The sequence below is a fragment of the Notechis scutatus genome, chromosome 6 (assembly GCF_049901735.1).
Source record: "Notechis scutatus isolate UNSWTSFEM ecotype Mainland chromosome 6, rNotScu1.2, whole genome shotgun sequence".
NCBI lineage: Eukaryota > Metazoa > Chordata > Lepidosauria > Squamata > Elapidae > Notechis > Notechis scutatus.
Window position 1 is genome coordinate 68,257,685 of NC_142014.1, and position 13,699 is coordinate 68,271,383.

At 43.0% G+C, this 13,699-nt stretch overlaps 1 protein-coding gene across 1 annotated transcript; it reads left to right on the plus strand.

The window, feature by feature from the left end:
• The first annotated feature begins 940 nt into the window (after nt 1-940).
• On the plus strand, nt 941-6,985 carry LOC113419345 (tubulin alpha-8 chain-like). Its single transcript, XM_026678663.2, has 5 exons — nt 941-1,021; nt 2,102-2,321; nt 4,875-5,023; nt 5,595-6,275; nt 6,675-6,985. Exons 1-5 carry the CDS (start codon nt 941-943, stop codon nt 6,966-6,968), a joined length of 1,425 nt encoding a protein of 474 aa, XP_026534448.2. The 3' UTR covers nt 6,969-6,985.
• The last annotated feature ends 6,714 nt before the right edge of the window (nt 6,986-13,699 follow it).

Consider the following 13,699-nt stretch of genomic DNA (forward strand, 5'->3'; position numbering starts at 1 on the left):
ACCACAATAAGTCATGGTTTGTTTAACAGCACACTGAGCTCAAATCAAATCGTGGTATGGCACATATATTGGGTAAATCAGGGCTAAGGCAGAATGGATACACATCTTTTCAACAGCTGCCTTCATAGCAAATCATAAGAGTTGCCCATTTTTCTTACCTAAAAACCAGTTGTGTAGTAATATGCTGTCACATCAGCAACACGTTGCACATGGCTGTCATGGATACTGTAGTTCTAATGTAGTCCCTCCCAGAGGATAAAAAAAACCATGGTAAGGAGAATCATAATGCCAACTTTTCTTCAGATGTATTTTGTTGTGGACAGGGATGCCCCCATTCCCACAAGACCTCATCCCAGCTGATGTTAGGGCACAGACCAAAGCATGCTTTGCTGTACATTTCAGCTCACAGAATAGTAAATCTAACTGCTTTTAAAGCCAGTTCAGATGAAAGTATGATTGAATGTTCCTCAGTTGCTTCTTAATTAAAACTGTCTGAGCAAAGCAATGGTGAAACTCGTTAATTTTCCTATTTGGCTGATTCTCTAATTGCTGTGCTGTCATACAAGAGCTACCCATCTTGGATACAGCCTGGTGGAGCTCAGAGCTCAGGATCTTTGTCCTAGAATGAATTGTGGATGAAAACGAGACCAGCATTCAGTGATAGTGAGACAGATCTTTACGTTATGTTCAGATAAGAAAACCCACCAGAAACTGTGTTTTTGAACCATGGGGTTCTCATATGCTTTTATTGGAATCCATAAAGTGTGGGGAGAAGATGGAATGGGGTTTTTTTTGTGCATTTTTGTCTATGCATGTGAGCACTTAAGTGATTTCATAAAACAAGCTGAAGATGGAGAAGATACACTTTTTGAATTAATATAGTGCAGATGGATCCTATGAAACCCACCTCCAAAAACTGGGTGACTGTCTATTGATGTCAATGGGCAAGAAAGCAGGAGAGGTTGCCAGGGGTGATTGTGACCTCCTCCTGCACTATGATGCTCAAAGATACTTTCTGGAGGTACCATGCATGGACTGAGCTCCTTGTTGCCAAGCTGCTTAGAAGCAAGACAGCAGTGGGAGCATCAACATCCATAGCTGCTGTACTAGTCTAGAAGGGACGTGAGCACCACTGAAAGCGCCATGGTGAGTAGGGAACTGCCCAAGTGCCCGGGAAGCTGGGTCAGGAAAAGAGAAGCCCTCCTCCATTTGTCCTTGACCCTTGACTGTGCCTAAAGAGATGGAGTAGATAGGCTGTTAGAGAATCAGTCCAGGTGAAAAATGGAATAGAGAGAGGTCCTAGAGACCTAGAATGCTCATTGGATAACTCTTCCACAACTGGATTGTATTGCCCTTGTTCCAGCCTCAGAGACCCCGATCCAGCTTGTTATTTAGGGATGATGGGAGACCAAGACATCTGGAGAATGCTATCTTGGAGATGATGGGGATAGAAAATTTGATTACTTTGGTTGACATTTAACTTCTGCTCAGCATGGAGATACAAAGAAGAAAAGAAGGTGATCCAAACAGGTTTACATCACCAAATTAAGGATTTCAGTTCAACACAAAGAACAATTTCTGAACATTTTTAAACAGGGTTCAGATTTAGGTATATCCAAACAGCAGGTGTTCTGCACTGACCACACAATTCTTGTTTTTGTGTGATGGCACATATGACCTCAAATTGATTTTTCCTGGAAGCCTATGATTGTATTAGTTGGCATAAATTCGGGACTGAATTTTATTGACATTTCAAACAGCAAAACATGGCATGCATTATAGTTTAATACGTTGTGTGAATTGAATCAATTATGGCTTATTTAACTAAACAGTTAAATAAACCAAAGATACATGTGGTATGTAAATTCACTCATTTATGTTTTCAGGGCCCATCACCATATGATCAATGTCCAGCAATCAGTCATATCACATGTATTCACTTGTAGATTTGCTCAGCTCATGTGGCTGTATTTGGATACTAAATCCTTAACTAGCCTTTTCTAAGCTATGTGCGTGCAACTTAATTTAAGGGATTCCAGAGGAAGGGCACAAAATAATGTGTTATGTGTCATCTAAATGTTATACTTTTTGTGTCATGCAGCGTGAATGCATCTCTGTTCACGTTGGCCAGGCTGGGGTTCAGATTGGCAATGCATGCTGGGAACTCTTCTGCCTGGAGCATGGGATCCAGCCAGATGGCACCTTTGCTGAGAATAACAAATTCAATAATGATGACTCCTTTGCTACCTTCTTCAGAGAGACAGGCACCGGAAAGCATGTGCCACGGGCTATCATGGTGGACTTGGAGCAAACGGTAGTTGGTGAGTCAAAGGAGCATGCCTTGTGTCAAATTCCATGACTTTCTGTGGACTAATATTATTGATTCCCCCACCACCCCGTGCTTCAATGATGTGGCTTAATTTGATTTAGGAAATTGGATTATGTGTAATGTTATGCCATAGCATGGTTGTTAATTTGGAGCTCATCATGTTGCATATTTTTTTGCAGTTTTCCCCCGAACGCCATCACTCTACTAAACAAATAATTCCCTCAACACTCTCCAACTATTTACAAAGTCTGCACTACTATTACTATTAATCTTCTCATCACTCCTTATCACCCATCCCCACCCACTTGTGACTATATGACTGTAACTTTGTCGCTTGTATCCTTACGATCTATATTGACTGTTTCCTAGTATGATTTGATTGCCTATTTGTACCCTATGACTATTATTAAGTGTTGTACCTTATGATTCTTGACTCTTGACAAATGCATCTTTTCTTTTATGTACACTGAGAGCATTTGCACCAAGACAAATTCCTTGTGTGTCCAATCATACTTGGCCAATAAAGAATTCTATTCTATTCTAATCCCAGACATTGTTGGCAAATTATGGTTTTAGGCTAAGTGATGGAGGAACCCAACTAATTGGGGCTTTTTCAGGTTAAATTATTGGATCTTGATTTAGTGCAATGTGTGAACCCTGTCAACGAATCAAGAACATGTAGAGTTACTTCTGAGTATTCCTTTATTGCTATACACCGACAGACAGAATCTTGCCAGACTAAAACAATTATCTGTAATAACTACAGATGTACTCTGTGAACTGCTAGTGGGGTTCAACCTTTCTGTTCTGACCCAGCACCCCAAACATGACAAACCCTCTGAAGTGAACTCAAAAAATTCCTTTATTAGGAGTGCCGGCAGCCCCGGTAAAAAAGTTTCTCTCTCAGGCTAACAAAAGTCTGACCAGAAGAAGTCCAGTATGCCACACCTATTCATCTCCGCCCCCTGCCTTTTATCCCTAGAGCTAAGGTGGGGCTTCGCTAGGGGAATGGAGACTAAAACATATGAAGAACGGTTGCAGGAACTGGGCATGGCTAGTCTAGTGAAGAGAAGAAAAGGACCAGGGGAGATATGATAGAAGTGTTCCAGTATTTGAGGGACTGCCACAGAGAGGAAGGGGTCAAGCTATTTTCTAAAGTGCCTGTAGGCCAGAAGAGGAATAATGGATGGAAACTGAACAAGGAGAGATTTAACCTGGAAATAAGGAGAAACTTTCTGACAATGAGAACAATCAACCAATGGAACGGCTTTCCCTCGGAAGTTGTGGGAGCGCCATCACTTGAGACTTTCAAGAAGAGATTGGACTGCCATTTGTCAGAAATGATGTAGGGTCTCCCGCTTGGGCGGGGGGTTGGACTAGATGGCCTACAAGGTCCCTTCCAACTCTGATTATCTGTTATCTGTTATCAGTGGCTCTTCCTTTTCAAGGATCGACCCACGGATTTCCACTGCTCTCCTGTCCTCTGCTGTCTGCACATTCGTGCATCCGGCACTGGACCCAGCTGTTCCTCTTCTTCTTCATCTACCATTTCCAGACCTGGGGGCTGTTGAATCTCCATCTGAAGGCTGACTGACAGCCTAGGCTCCGCCTCTGTCTCTGTCTCTGTCTCTCTCTCTCTCTCCAGTCCCTCTTCCCCCTCGGAGCACTCAGGTTGCCTGGATGCTGACTCTGACTACCACGCCTCCTTCTCCTCCTCTGATTTCACTGCTGGAGGGGCCGGCAGCTGACAGGCCGCAACACTTTCTCTCTTCCTGCCTACCAGGCTTTCCAAGCTCTCCTATCTCTTTGCCCTGTGAGAAAGAGCCCTTCCCTCCTACAACCTCTGATTCCATTCCACCATATTCCATTTTTATCGATATAAATACTAACCAACAGCTCCAGTACATGGTTTGGTCACCATCTTTGAAAGCCTAAATCCATTTGGTCTAAAGTCACAGAACTACCACATCTTTCACATTACAGGAACTCCTCAATTTATGACCATAACGAAGCCTGGAATTTCCATTGTAAGCTGTGACAATCAAAAGTCAAGGCACCTACAAACTGCCAAGATGGTGGGCATAACCCTAACCTAAAAGGGGCAGGGCTTACATCACAAAATTCTGCCTGCCAGCTTGATAATTATGACCTTACTTGTGTATGGTGCTGGCATTATTTGTACTCTCACAAGGTATGCAGCAATTCTTCCAAATAATTTTTGAAGCACACATAGTGCTACTGTTCAGTTTTGGTAGTCAATATATATTTCGAGTTCAACATTGTTAAAAACATGTTATATTTTTGTACCTGGAAATGTATGTTGGATCTTGGGAATCTCATAGAAAATTCTCTTATACCCACAACCAAAAGACCACTATATTGTATTCATCCATAGCTTAGAGTCCTTGGGAAATCAGTATTGCTATCTCTGTTGAAGTGCATTTCTGACTCCTAGATATGAATTTTTCAAATGTATGCCTCTGATCTTCCAAGTCATATTTTTTAGGACACCAAGTTTAAAAAACGTATCTCTTAAAATTTACAGATGAGGTGCGGGCTGGCACCTACTGCCAGCTTTTCCATCCAGAACAGCTGATCACTGGCAAAGAAGATGCGGCTAATAATTATGCCCGTGGTCACTATACCATTGGTAAAGACAGGATTGAGTTGGCACTGGATCGCATTCGAAAACTGGTAAGGGAAAAAGAATTAGAAAATGACCCAAGGAAAGGGTTCGATTTCCTTAGAAGACAGTCATCAGGCACCAGTGGAATTTCTGTTAGAGAAAGCAGATACAAGCTGCAAAAATCAAAACAGCCCTTATAGCAACAAAGAGGTCCCTTTATTGACTTTTTTGCACACTTCTGTGATTGTCCAAAATTTCAAGCCTAGTCAAGATATAGTAACAAACATTTGACTCCACCCTACCTCAAGGAATGGAAGAGTCTTTTTCCATCTAGCAACATTTCCTAGATTGCTTTGTTTTCATTTCAGTCTTAGTAAATAGAATGCAGCTGAATTAAAGAGAGATGATCAGACTTCTAGTTTGAAAAAGAGAACAGATTCTCCTTGTCATGTTTGGCAAGTGAATAGAAACATACCTCCAGGATTTCCACTGACATAGATTTGTTACAGTTAGTCAATATGCAGTACATATCAAATTCTTCCACAGCACTGCTTTAGAATTCAGTCGGGAAATCAAAAAATGTAAAAAAAATAAAATGGATGTAGAAAATAAATATCTAAATTGTGATGTTATTTTTAGGCCGACACCTGCTCAGGGCTGCAGGGATTCCTGATTTTTCACAGTTTTGGAGGAGGCACAGGGTCAGGTTTCACCTCCTTGTTGATGGAACACTTGTCCATGGATTACGGCAAGAAGTCCAAACTGGAATTTGCTATCTATCCAGCCCCTCAAGTGTCCACAGCTGTGGTGGAACCCTACAATTCTATCCTGACCACCCACACCACCTTGGAGCACTCTGACTGTGCCTTCATGGTGGACAACGAGGCCATCTATGACATCTGCCGTCGTAATTTGGACATTGAGCGCCCCACCTACACCAACCTGAACCGCCTCATCAGCCAGATTGTCTCCTCCATCACTGCCTCCCTGCGCTTTGACGGTGCCCTCAATGTGGACCTGACTGAATTCCAGACCAACCTGGTGCCCTACCCTCGCATCCACTTCCCCTTGGTGACCTATGCACCTATCATCTCCTCTGAGAAGGCCTACCACGAGCAGCTCTCCGTGGCCGAGATCACCAGCTCCTGTTTTGAGACCAACAATCAGATGGTCAAATGCGACCCCCGTCATGGCAAGTACATGGCTTGCTGCATGCTCTACCGTGGAGATGTGGTGCCCAAAGATGTCAATGTCGCAATCGCTGCTATCAAGACCAAGAGAACAATCCAGTTTGTGGACTGGTGTCCAACTGGCTTCAAGGTGAGGAGCAAATAATTAAAAACTGCCAGGATCTCTTAACTACCAGTAGGTAGCAATAGCAGTAAAAATAAGAGTAGATGAAAGCTAGTGACTGTGATTTTGGACCAGAGGGCTTATTTATTTAATAAATTGATTTATTAAATTTAAGTGCTCCTTACGGACGCTTCTCATCTAAGACAAGACTGCTTTTCTGCTTCTAACTCCCAATGCAGCACACATATTTTTTAACTCTAGAGATGTAGTGGATTCAAAAAGGACATAGATAGACATAGATAATTTGGACCAATACGGACTCTGATATTAGTTCAAAAATCAGGCAATGCACTCCTTTGGCCTTTTTTTCTGTGTTTCAAAGAGACTGTTTTGTTTTGCTTTTTTTCCCCTTTCCCTTCCCACCAGGTTGGCATCAATTACCAGCCCCCTACCGTGACCCCTGGAGGAGATCTTGCCCAAGTAGAACGTGCTGTTTGCATGCTTAGCAACACTACAGCCATTGCTGAAGCCTGGGCACGGCTGAACCACAAATTCGACCTCATGTTTGCAAAGAGGGCATTTGTACATTGGTATGTTGGCGAAGGCATGGAAGAAGGGGAGTTTGTAGAAGCTCGAGAGGATTTGTCTGCATTGGAGAAAGATTATGAGGAAGTGGCGACTGATTCCTTTGATTCGGTTCTTGGCAGCGAGGAAATTTAACAGTTTGCTCCTCTCTCTGCACTAACTTGTCTCCGCTCTAATTTTCTTTAAAAAAGAAACATTTAGTAGACCTCTTAAGGAAGACTTGTTATGTGGGTGGCTAGAGCATGATTCATGCCTACAAATATTTATTGGTCAGGGGTTCATCTTATGTGATATCAACAGGGGTGGGATTCTACCAGTTTGCACCTATTCGCTAGAACCGGTTGTTAACATTCTAAGCAGTTTGGAGAACTGGTTGTTAGAAGAAATTACTGGCCTAATCCTGTAAGGAAGGCAGGAAGGAAACATTCTGGTGTTGCTTATAGAAACTGCCTCTCCATTAACCCTTATTACATTCTTGGCAGGACTAGACCTCCTGTCTCTGGAACTTCTCTGGAGTTTTTTTCCCCCTCCTTTGCTGGTACTTTGCTTGTGTGGAGTGACCATTGAAAAAAGTGACTTATGACCGTTTTTCACACTTATGACTGTTGCAGCATCCCCACAGTCACGAGAGGCCAGGTAAGGAGATGCATGCCTCAATGTGAGTGATATTGAGTTGGCCACGCCCAGCCAGTAACATGACCCTCAAGCCATGTCCACCCAGTCACATGACCACCAAGCCACGCCCACCAACTAAGCCATGCCCACAGAACCGGTTGTTAAAAAATTCGAATCCCACTCCTGGATATCAACCAGATCTGGCTAAAGAAGTGAAAATTAACTAAGAAACCTTCCTCTTCTAACAAGCTAGAGCAGGGGTGTCAAACTGGAATTCCTGGAGGGCTGGATCAGCATTGTAATTGTCCTCTGCGGGCCAACTGGGGTGAGGAGGAGACAGGACAAATGCCCCCCTGCAGCACCTTGCTGGCCAAAATGGGGCGTGCCCCCATGCCCAGTTTTAGCCAGCAGAGTGCTGCAGGAGGCTGTCCAGGCTGAAAATGGGGTGTGCAGGGGCTGCCCATAGCCCCCCGCATCCTGTTTTGGCTGGCAGTGTGCTGCAGGAGGCCATCTATGCCAAAAACAGGGTCAATCCCCCCCCCCGCAGTTCTCTGTTTTTGCTAGCAGAAGTAGTGTGGGTCGGTCCTTTGATATTTCCTGGCTGGCCCCATGGGCCAGATCTAAGCACCCTGTGGCCCCGTTTCAGCCCGCGGGCCTTGAGTTTGAAACCCCTGAGCTAGAGCAAGCCAGAATATGTTTAACATTATTTGAACTGTGTTTTGAGTTAGTTAATGTACAAGTAGTCCACAAGCAATGACCGTAATGGAGCCTGCCCATTAACTCATGATGGCTGTAAAGTGATTCAATCATAACCCTTTTTGCCGTGGTCATTAAGCAAACAGCAAGGTGAATTGAACCAATGGTTTTCTCTACCTAGGTGTGGGTTTGCTAAAAACCATAAGCAAATACCAGTTTTCAGCAAAACCTTCATTAAACATGGTCGTCTGATCACAAGATGTTATAAATGAAGCCCAGTTGCCAAGCACTTGAAATATGGTCATGTGAACATGGGGTGAATGTTGGAACTTTGAATCTGGGTCATAAATATCCCTTAGGTAAGATGCATTGCAACTTCAAACAGTAGCTAAGTGACTGGTCATAAATAGACTACCTGCATAATGTTAAGTCATGATGGATGGGGTCCCATATCATCTAAGTCCTCAAGCAAGCATGACTTAATTCCATACATGACTCCAACTTGGGGGTCTTGTGGAAGCTTCCTAGCCAGCTTCTTCCCTGTTGTGATGACCCAGGGCCTGGCACAAAGACAACACAGCCAGTTAATCAATAAGAGTCCTTTTATTAGCTCCAACTTTACCCCCAGTGTCCAGGTTACCTTCTGGCTGGAGAAAAACAGAACAGCCATTGGCTGCAGAGAATCAAGTCCAAAACATGGTCAACAAAAACTGTAACTATAAGTGCAATCAAGGTAAAATGAGGTAATTAGTTTGACAGGGCAGGAGCAAAAATGCCAGAAGTGAAGGCACGGCAATAACTCAACACAGTTGGAAAGATGCCAGGAACACAGATAAGCAAAGTCAACACAAGTTAAACTCACGTTTGCTCCCAGCAGCTGCCGCATGCAGCCTGCATATCACTTAGACTTTTTTCCCAGGTGTGGCTAATGAAGGGAATCAGGCCCCTTTCCTTCCCCATAAGCCATGCAATCCACATTGCACTTTTCTCCGTTCCTTCCTGCGTGCCCTAGGATGAAAAGGGGGTGGGCATGGCTCTTCCTCTGAATTCCCTCTCCCTTGTTCTACCTCTTCCCTGCTCTGCCCAGCCGGACTTTGTCCTTCCCCAGTTTCCTCCACGGCCAACGGAACCACATTCCCACTCCCTGTCAGCTGTTCGTCTTCCTCCTCGTCCAACAAGGGCATGACACCTGTTTTGGGGAACAAGGACATCTGCTCTTGCTGAGCATTAAGACTCAGGAACTGGAGCTGACTGATGGGGCTTCCTGAGAAATAAAAAAATCTTTACAGCGCAGTCCTAAATGAACGACAGCCATTGGGTTACATAACACAACATCATTAACAATTCAATTTCATGAGGACCACTCAACAGCAATTAAGACACTGAGCCTGAATTCCTGTGATTAATTAATATAATGGCTGTGGGGTGTGTGTGAGCAGAATGAACTACAGCACTCTAACTCAACATGCTGGCTGGTGAATTCTGAGAGTTGAGGTCTACAATCTTAAAAGTTGCTGAAGTTGGGAAACTCTGTGCCAGATGTTGCTAAACATCAACTCCCAACAGCCACAGTCAACAAGTCTAACAATAAGAGGAAATAATAGGCTGCTAGATCAGAAACTTACTCAACTGATATCTATTGCAAAGCAATGGCATGTTTGATTCACATTGCTCTTAGCATAATACATATAGTGCTGGGCTTAGCCAAGAGAACATCTATACAAATTAGCCAAGCATGGGGGCCGCAGTGGCTCAAGTGGTAAGATGCTGGGCCTGTGCACCGCTGAGGTCGGCAGCGTGGCAGTTCGATTCCAGTCAGATGAATAAACTGCGGAGGGACAAGAAAGGAACCTCCCCCGATTGCCTACTGGCAATCAGGTGTCCCACCCATGCAGGTAAAGATAACACTGCCCAAAAAAATTCCTTTCACAGAGGCAGCCAGCCACCTTGGTGATCCCTGGCTAACACATGCCATACGCTAAATAAATAAATGAAGTCAAACACAAGCAAATCAACTCGTGTAAGATCAGTTCAGAGTAAAGGCTGTGGGTTAGGGTTGTGGAAAGCTGGCCTTCCTGGTGTGGCTGAATTACACTTTTCACCTCCCTCCACATGAGACATGGTAACTACCGTAGGGCTGTTTGGAATTGTACAAGTAGTCCTCAACTTATAACTGTTCATTAAGTGACCATTCAAAGTTACAACAGCACCGAAAAAAGCGACTCATGGCCGTTTTTATGACCGCTGCAGGCTTCCCCATGGCCACCTGATCAAAATTTAGAAGTTTGGCAACTGGTTCGTATTTATGACGGTTGCAGTGTCCTGGGGTCATGGGATCACCTTTTGCAACAAACAGTTCTGTGGGCGTGGCTTAGTTGGTGGGTGTGGCTTGCTGGTCATGTGACTGGGTGGGCATGGCCAACTCGACGTTACTCACATCAAGGGGCGCTTCTCCTCGCCTGGCCTCTCATGATAGTGGGGATGCTGCAACGGTCATAAGTAAAAATGAAAAAATGGTCATGTCACTTTTTTCAGTGCAATTGTAACTTTGAATGGTCACCAGTTTTAGACCAAAACTCAAAAAGGGTGTGTAAACTCACGTTCAAATGTCAATCTTTCTAGCTAGCCAAGTAGCCTTGCTGAATGTCCCTCATCTTGGTTCCTTGTCATTAAAAGCTTCTTTCTGGCAGCTCTGCTTCATTATTCAATTATTTCTTCAAAGTGCTAACTCCAACAGGGGAGTATTTTCTCCCAACAACAGTGTAAAAAGCTTAAAACAACCCTCCCCCTTTAAGAAAGTACCAGCAAAGAAAAAAAAAACCTCCTTTGGAGACAGTAAGCCTAGACATACTGCCAAGAATGCAAGAAGATTTCTTCCAACAACCAGTTCTCTGAACTGCTTAGAAAGTCAACAACTGGTTCTAGCAAATAGCTGAGAACCTGTAGAATCCCACCCCTGGATTAAAGTCACTATATACTCACTCTTACCAAACATTATTTTTGTTTAGTGTGGGCATGTTGCACAAACCTAAGCAGACTTTCTCATTTAGTAGAAGTCTGTTTCACACCTGGATCACCTTCACAAAAAATACTTCTGATTTGTTAGCATATGTGACCAGTTGAGTAGAGTAACTTACTTTTCCCAAACATCCAAGAGTCTTGTAAAAGTTTGGTAGATCAGACCAAACTACTTCTGACAATTCTGAATTCTACTCATGTTCTTCCAGATGATGGAATATAACTACAATGGTAAACTACATTGTATGTAACTACGATTCCCAACAGCTTTCAAGAACTGGTCAAGAACCTGATCTAAACTGTTCTCCAAATTGATGGCACTATTTGAATTTAACTAGTTATGTATTTCTTTTCAGAGTTGATTGAATGTACAGATCTTACTTGTATGGCTTGTGTACTAAAACATCAATGGATCAACCCAAACACAATATACAGAGAGGAATTAGGCTTAAAATCTATACGTCAGGCTCCTATACGTCACATTGCAAAGAAAAACTGACAAGTAAATGTTTTTCATAGAAAAAAACATGCAAGTTCTATGATTCAAAATGGTTGTGAACACATAAAAGAGGGCTCTGTTATAAAACCATCTGTTAAATCTTGGAGTGGATTGGAAGTAGTTTCCTGGCCAGCCCCATAAGGCTGGAAAAAGTTGTTGTTGCTTTAACCATTTGGTTATCTGCCCAAAACCAAAAGTAATTTCCTCTTTCAAGTTAAATCTCTCAAAGGCAGCCTTGAGCAAGATTTTATTAGAAGAAAGAAATGGGCTATAAGACTTCCAGCAACTGAACTATTTCACATCAACAGTCAATATACTCCCAACATACATTTGAGCATATTGTTCCTAGTTTCTTTTTTGAATGCTCTTCTGTAATCAATGAATTGAGGGCGGTTTCTTCGTTAATGATAACAGAGCTTGCCAGCGTTCATTTACAAAACCATTGCTGAATCCTCGTGAATACGGGTGCCAACCATTATATCAGCTCTAGTTTGTCAACAAGAGGAATGAAGAAAATCTCCTTTTGTAATTTTTCAATGCCATGCATGATTTTATAATTCTTGATCCCGTCTCTCCTTGGCTTCTCTACTAAACTAAAAAGTCCCAAACATTCTAGTAATTTCTTGAGTCCAGTACTTACTTTCTTCTTCACTTTTCCCCCCAGCTCCATTGTTTTCCACTTCTATTATTTTTCAAATGCAGCAACCAGGGCTATATCTATTACAGGTAGCCTTTGACTTACAACCATTTAAAGTTACAACGGCACTAAGAAAAGAGACTTCTGACTCATCTTCACACTTGTGACCGTTGCAGCATCCCCATAGTCACATGGTAAAAATTCAGACGCTTGGAAACTGGCATGTATTTATGACAGTTGCACTGTTCCTGAGTCATGTGATCACAATTGTAATTGTGATGACCCGGGGCGTGGCACAAAAATAACAAAGTCACCAAAGTAGATAAATTCCCTTTAATGCCCCCAATGTCCAATTGTCCTCGGCGGGAGATCAAATTCTTCCAAAAACAGTCTACAAAGGGAAGAAATGCAGTCCGAACCCAAAATACAGATAAAGTAGAAATAAAAAAAAACCAACACAAACCACGCTGAAGTAATTAACATGACAGACCAGGATAATAACTTTCATACTTCCAAAAGATAACGAGGCACACACAGTTGGCAGGACACCAAAACCCAGATAAGCCTCGACAAAGATAATGCACACTTTGCTTCCAGCAACAGTTTGCCCTTTTAAACAGTCTTCCCAGCTGCAGCCCATGAAGGGGATCAGGGCCCTTTCCTCCCCTGTAAACCATGTTGCTCCCTTATCCGTTCCTTCCTGCATGCCCTAGGATGAAGAGGAGTTGGGCCTAGGTCTTCCTCTGAATGCCCAGCCAGCTTGTGCCCTTCCCCAGCCACCGGAGCCACACTCCCATTCCCTATCAGCTGTTCCACCTCTCCCTCGGAATCAGATTCCAACTGGGGCATGACAGTAACCTTCCCAGCCAGTTTCCAACAAACAAAGTCAATGGAGGAACCCAGGTTTGCTTAACACCCACCTGATTGATTCACTTAATATCTACAGTAATTTGCTTAACAACTGTGGCAAAAATGGTCATAGAACGGGGCAAAACTCACTTAACAACTACCTTGCTTAGCAATTTTTAAAAAATTGGGCTCAGTTATGCCTGTATGTCAAGAACTCTCTGTATTCCATATGTCGGTATATGACAGATTCATATGAAAGCATTATAATGTTGATTCTTCTATTTTCTGTCCTTTCTCCAATGACCTGGCATGGAATTTGCCTTTTCATAGCTGCTGCATTCAAGCTGAGATCTTCAATTTTTTTTAGAAAGAAATAAAACCCTGGAGAAGGTAAAAATAATAGTAAAAGAGAAAATCAGGGACATTAATTGTCAAAGTGACATCACCAGCACCTTTAATTGCCATATGTTAGACAGATGCAATGCCCCTACTGTGGTACAATATAACCCTATACAAATATAGCTGGGCCTTTTCCAGAACCCATTCTGATGA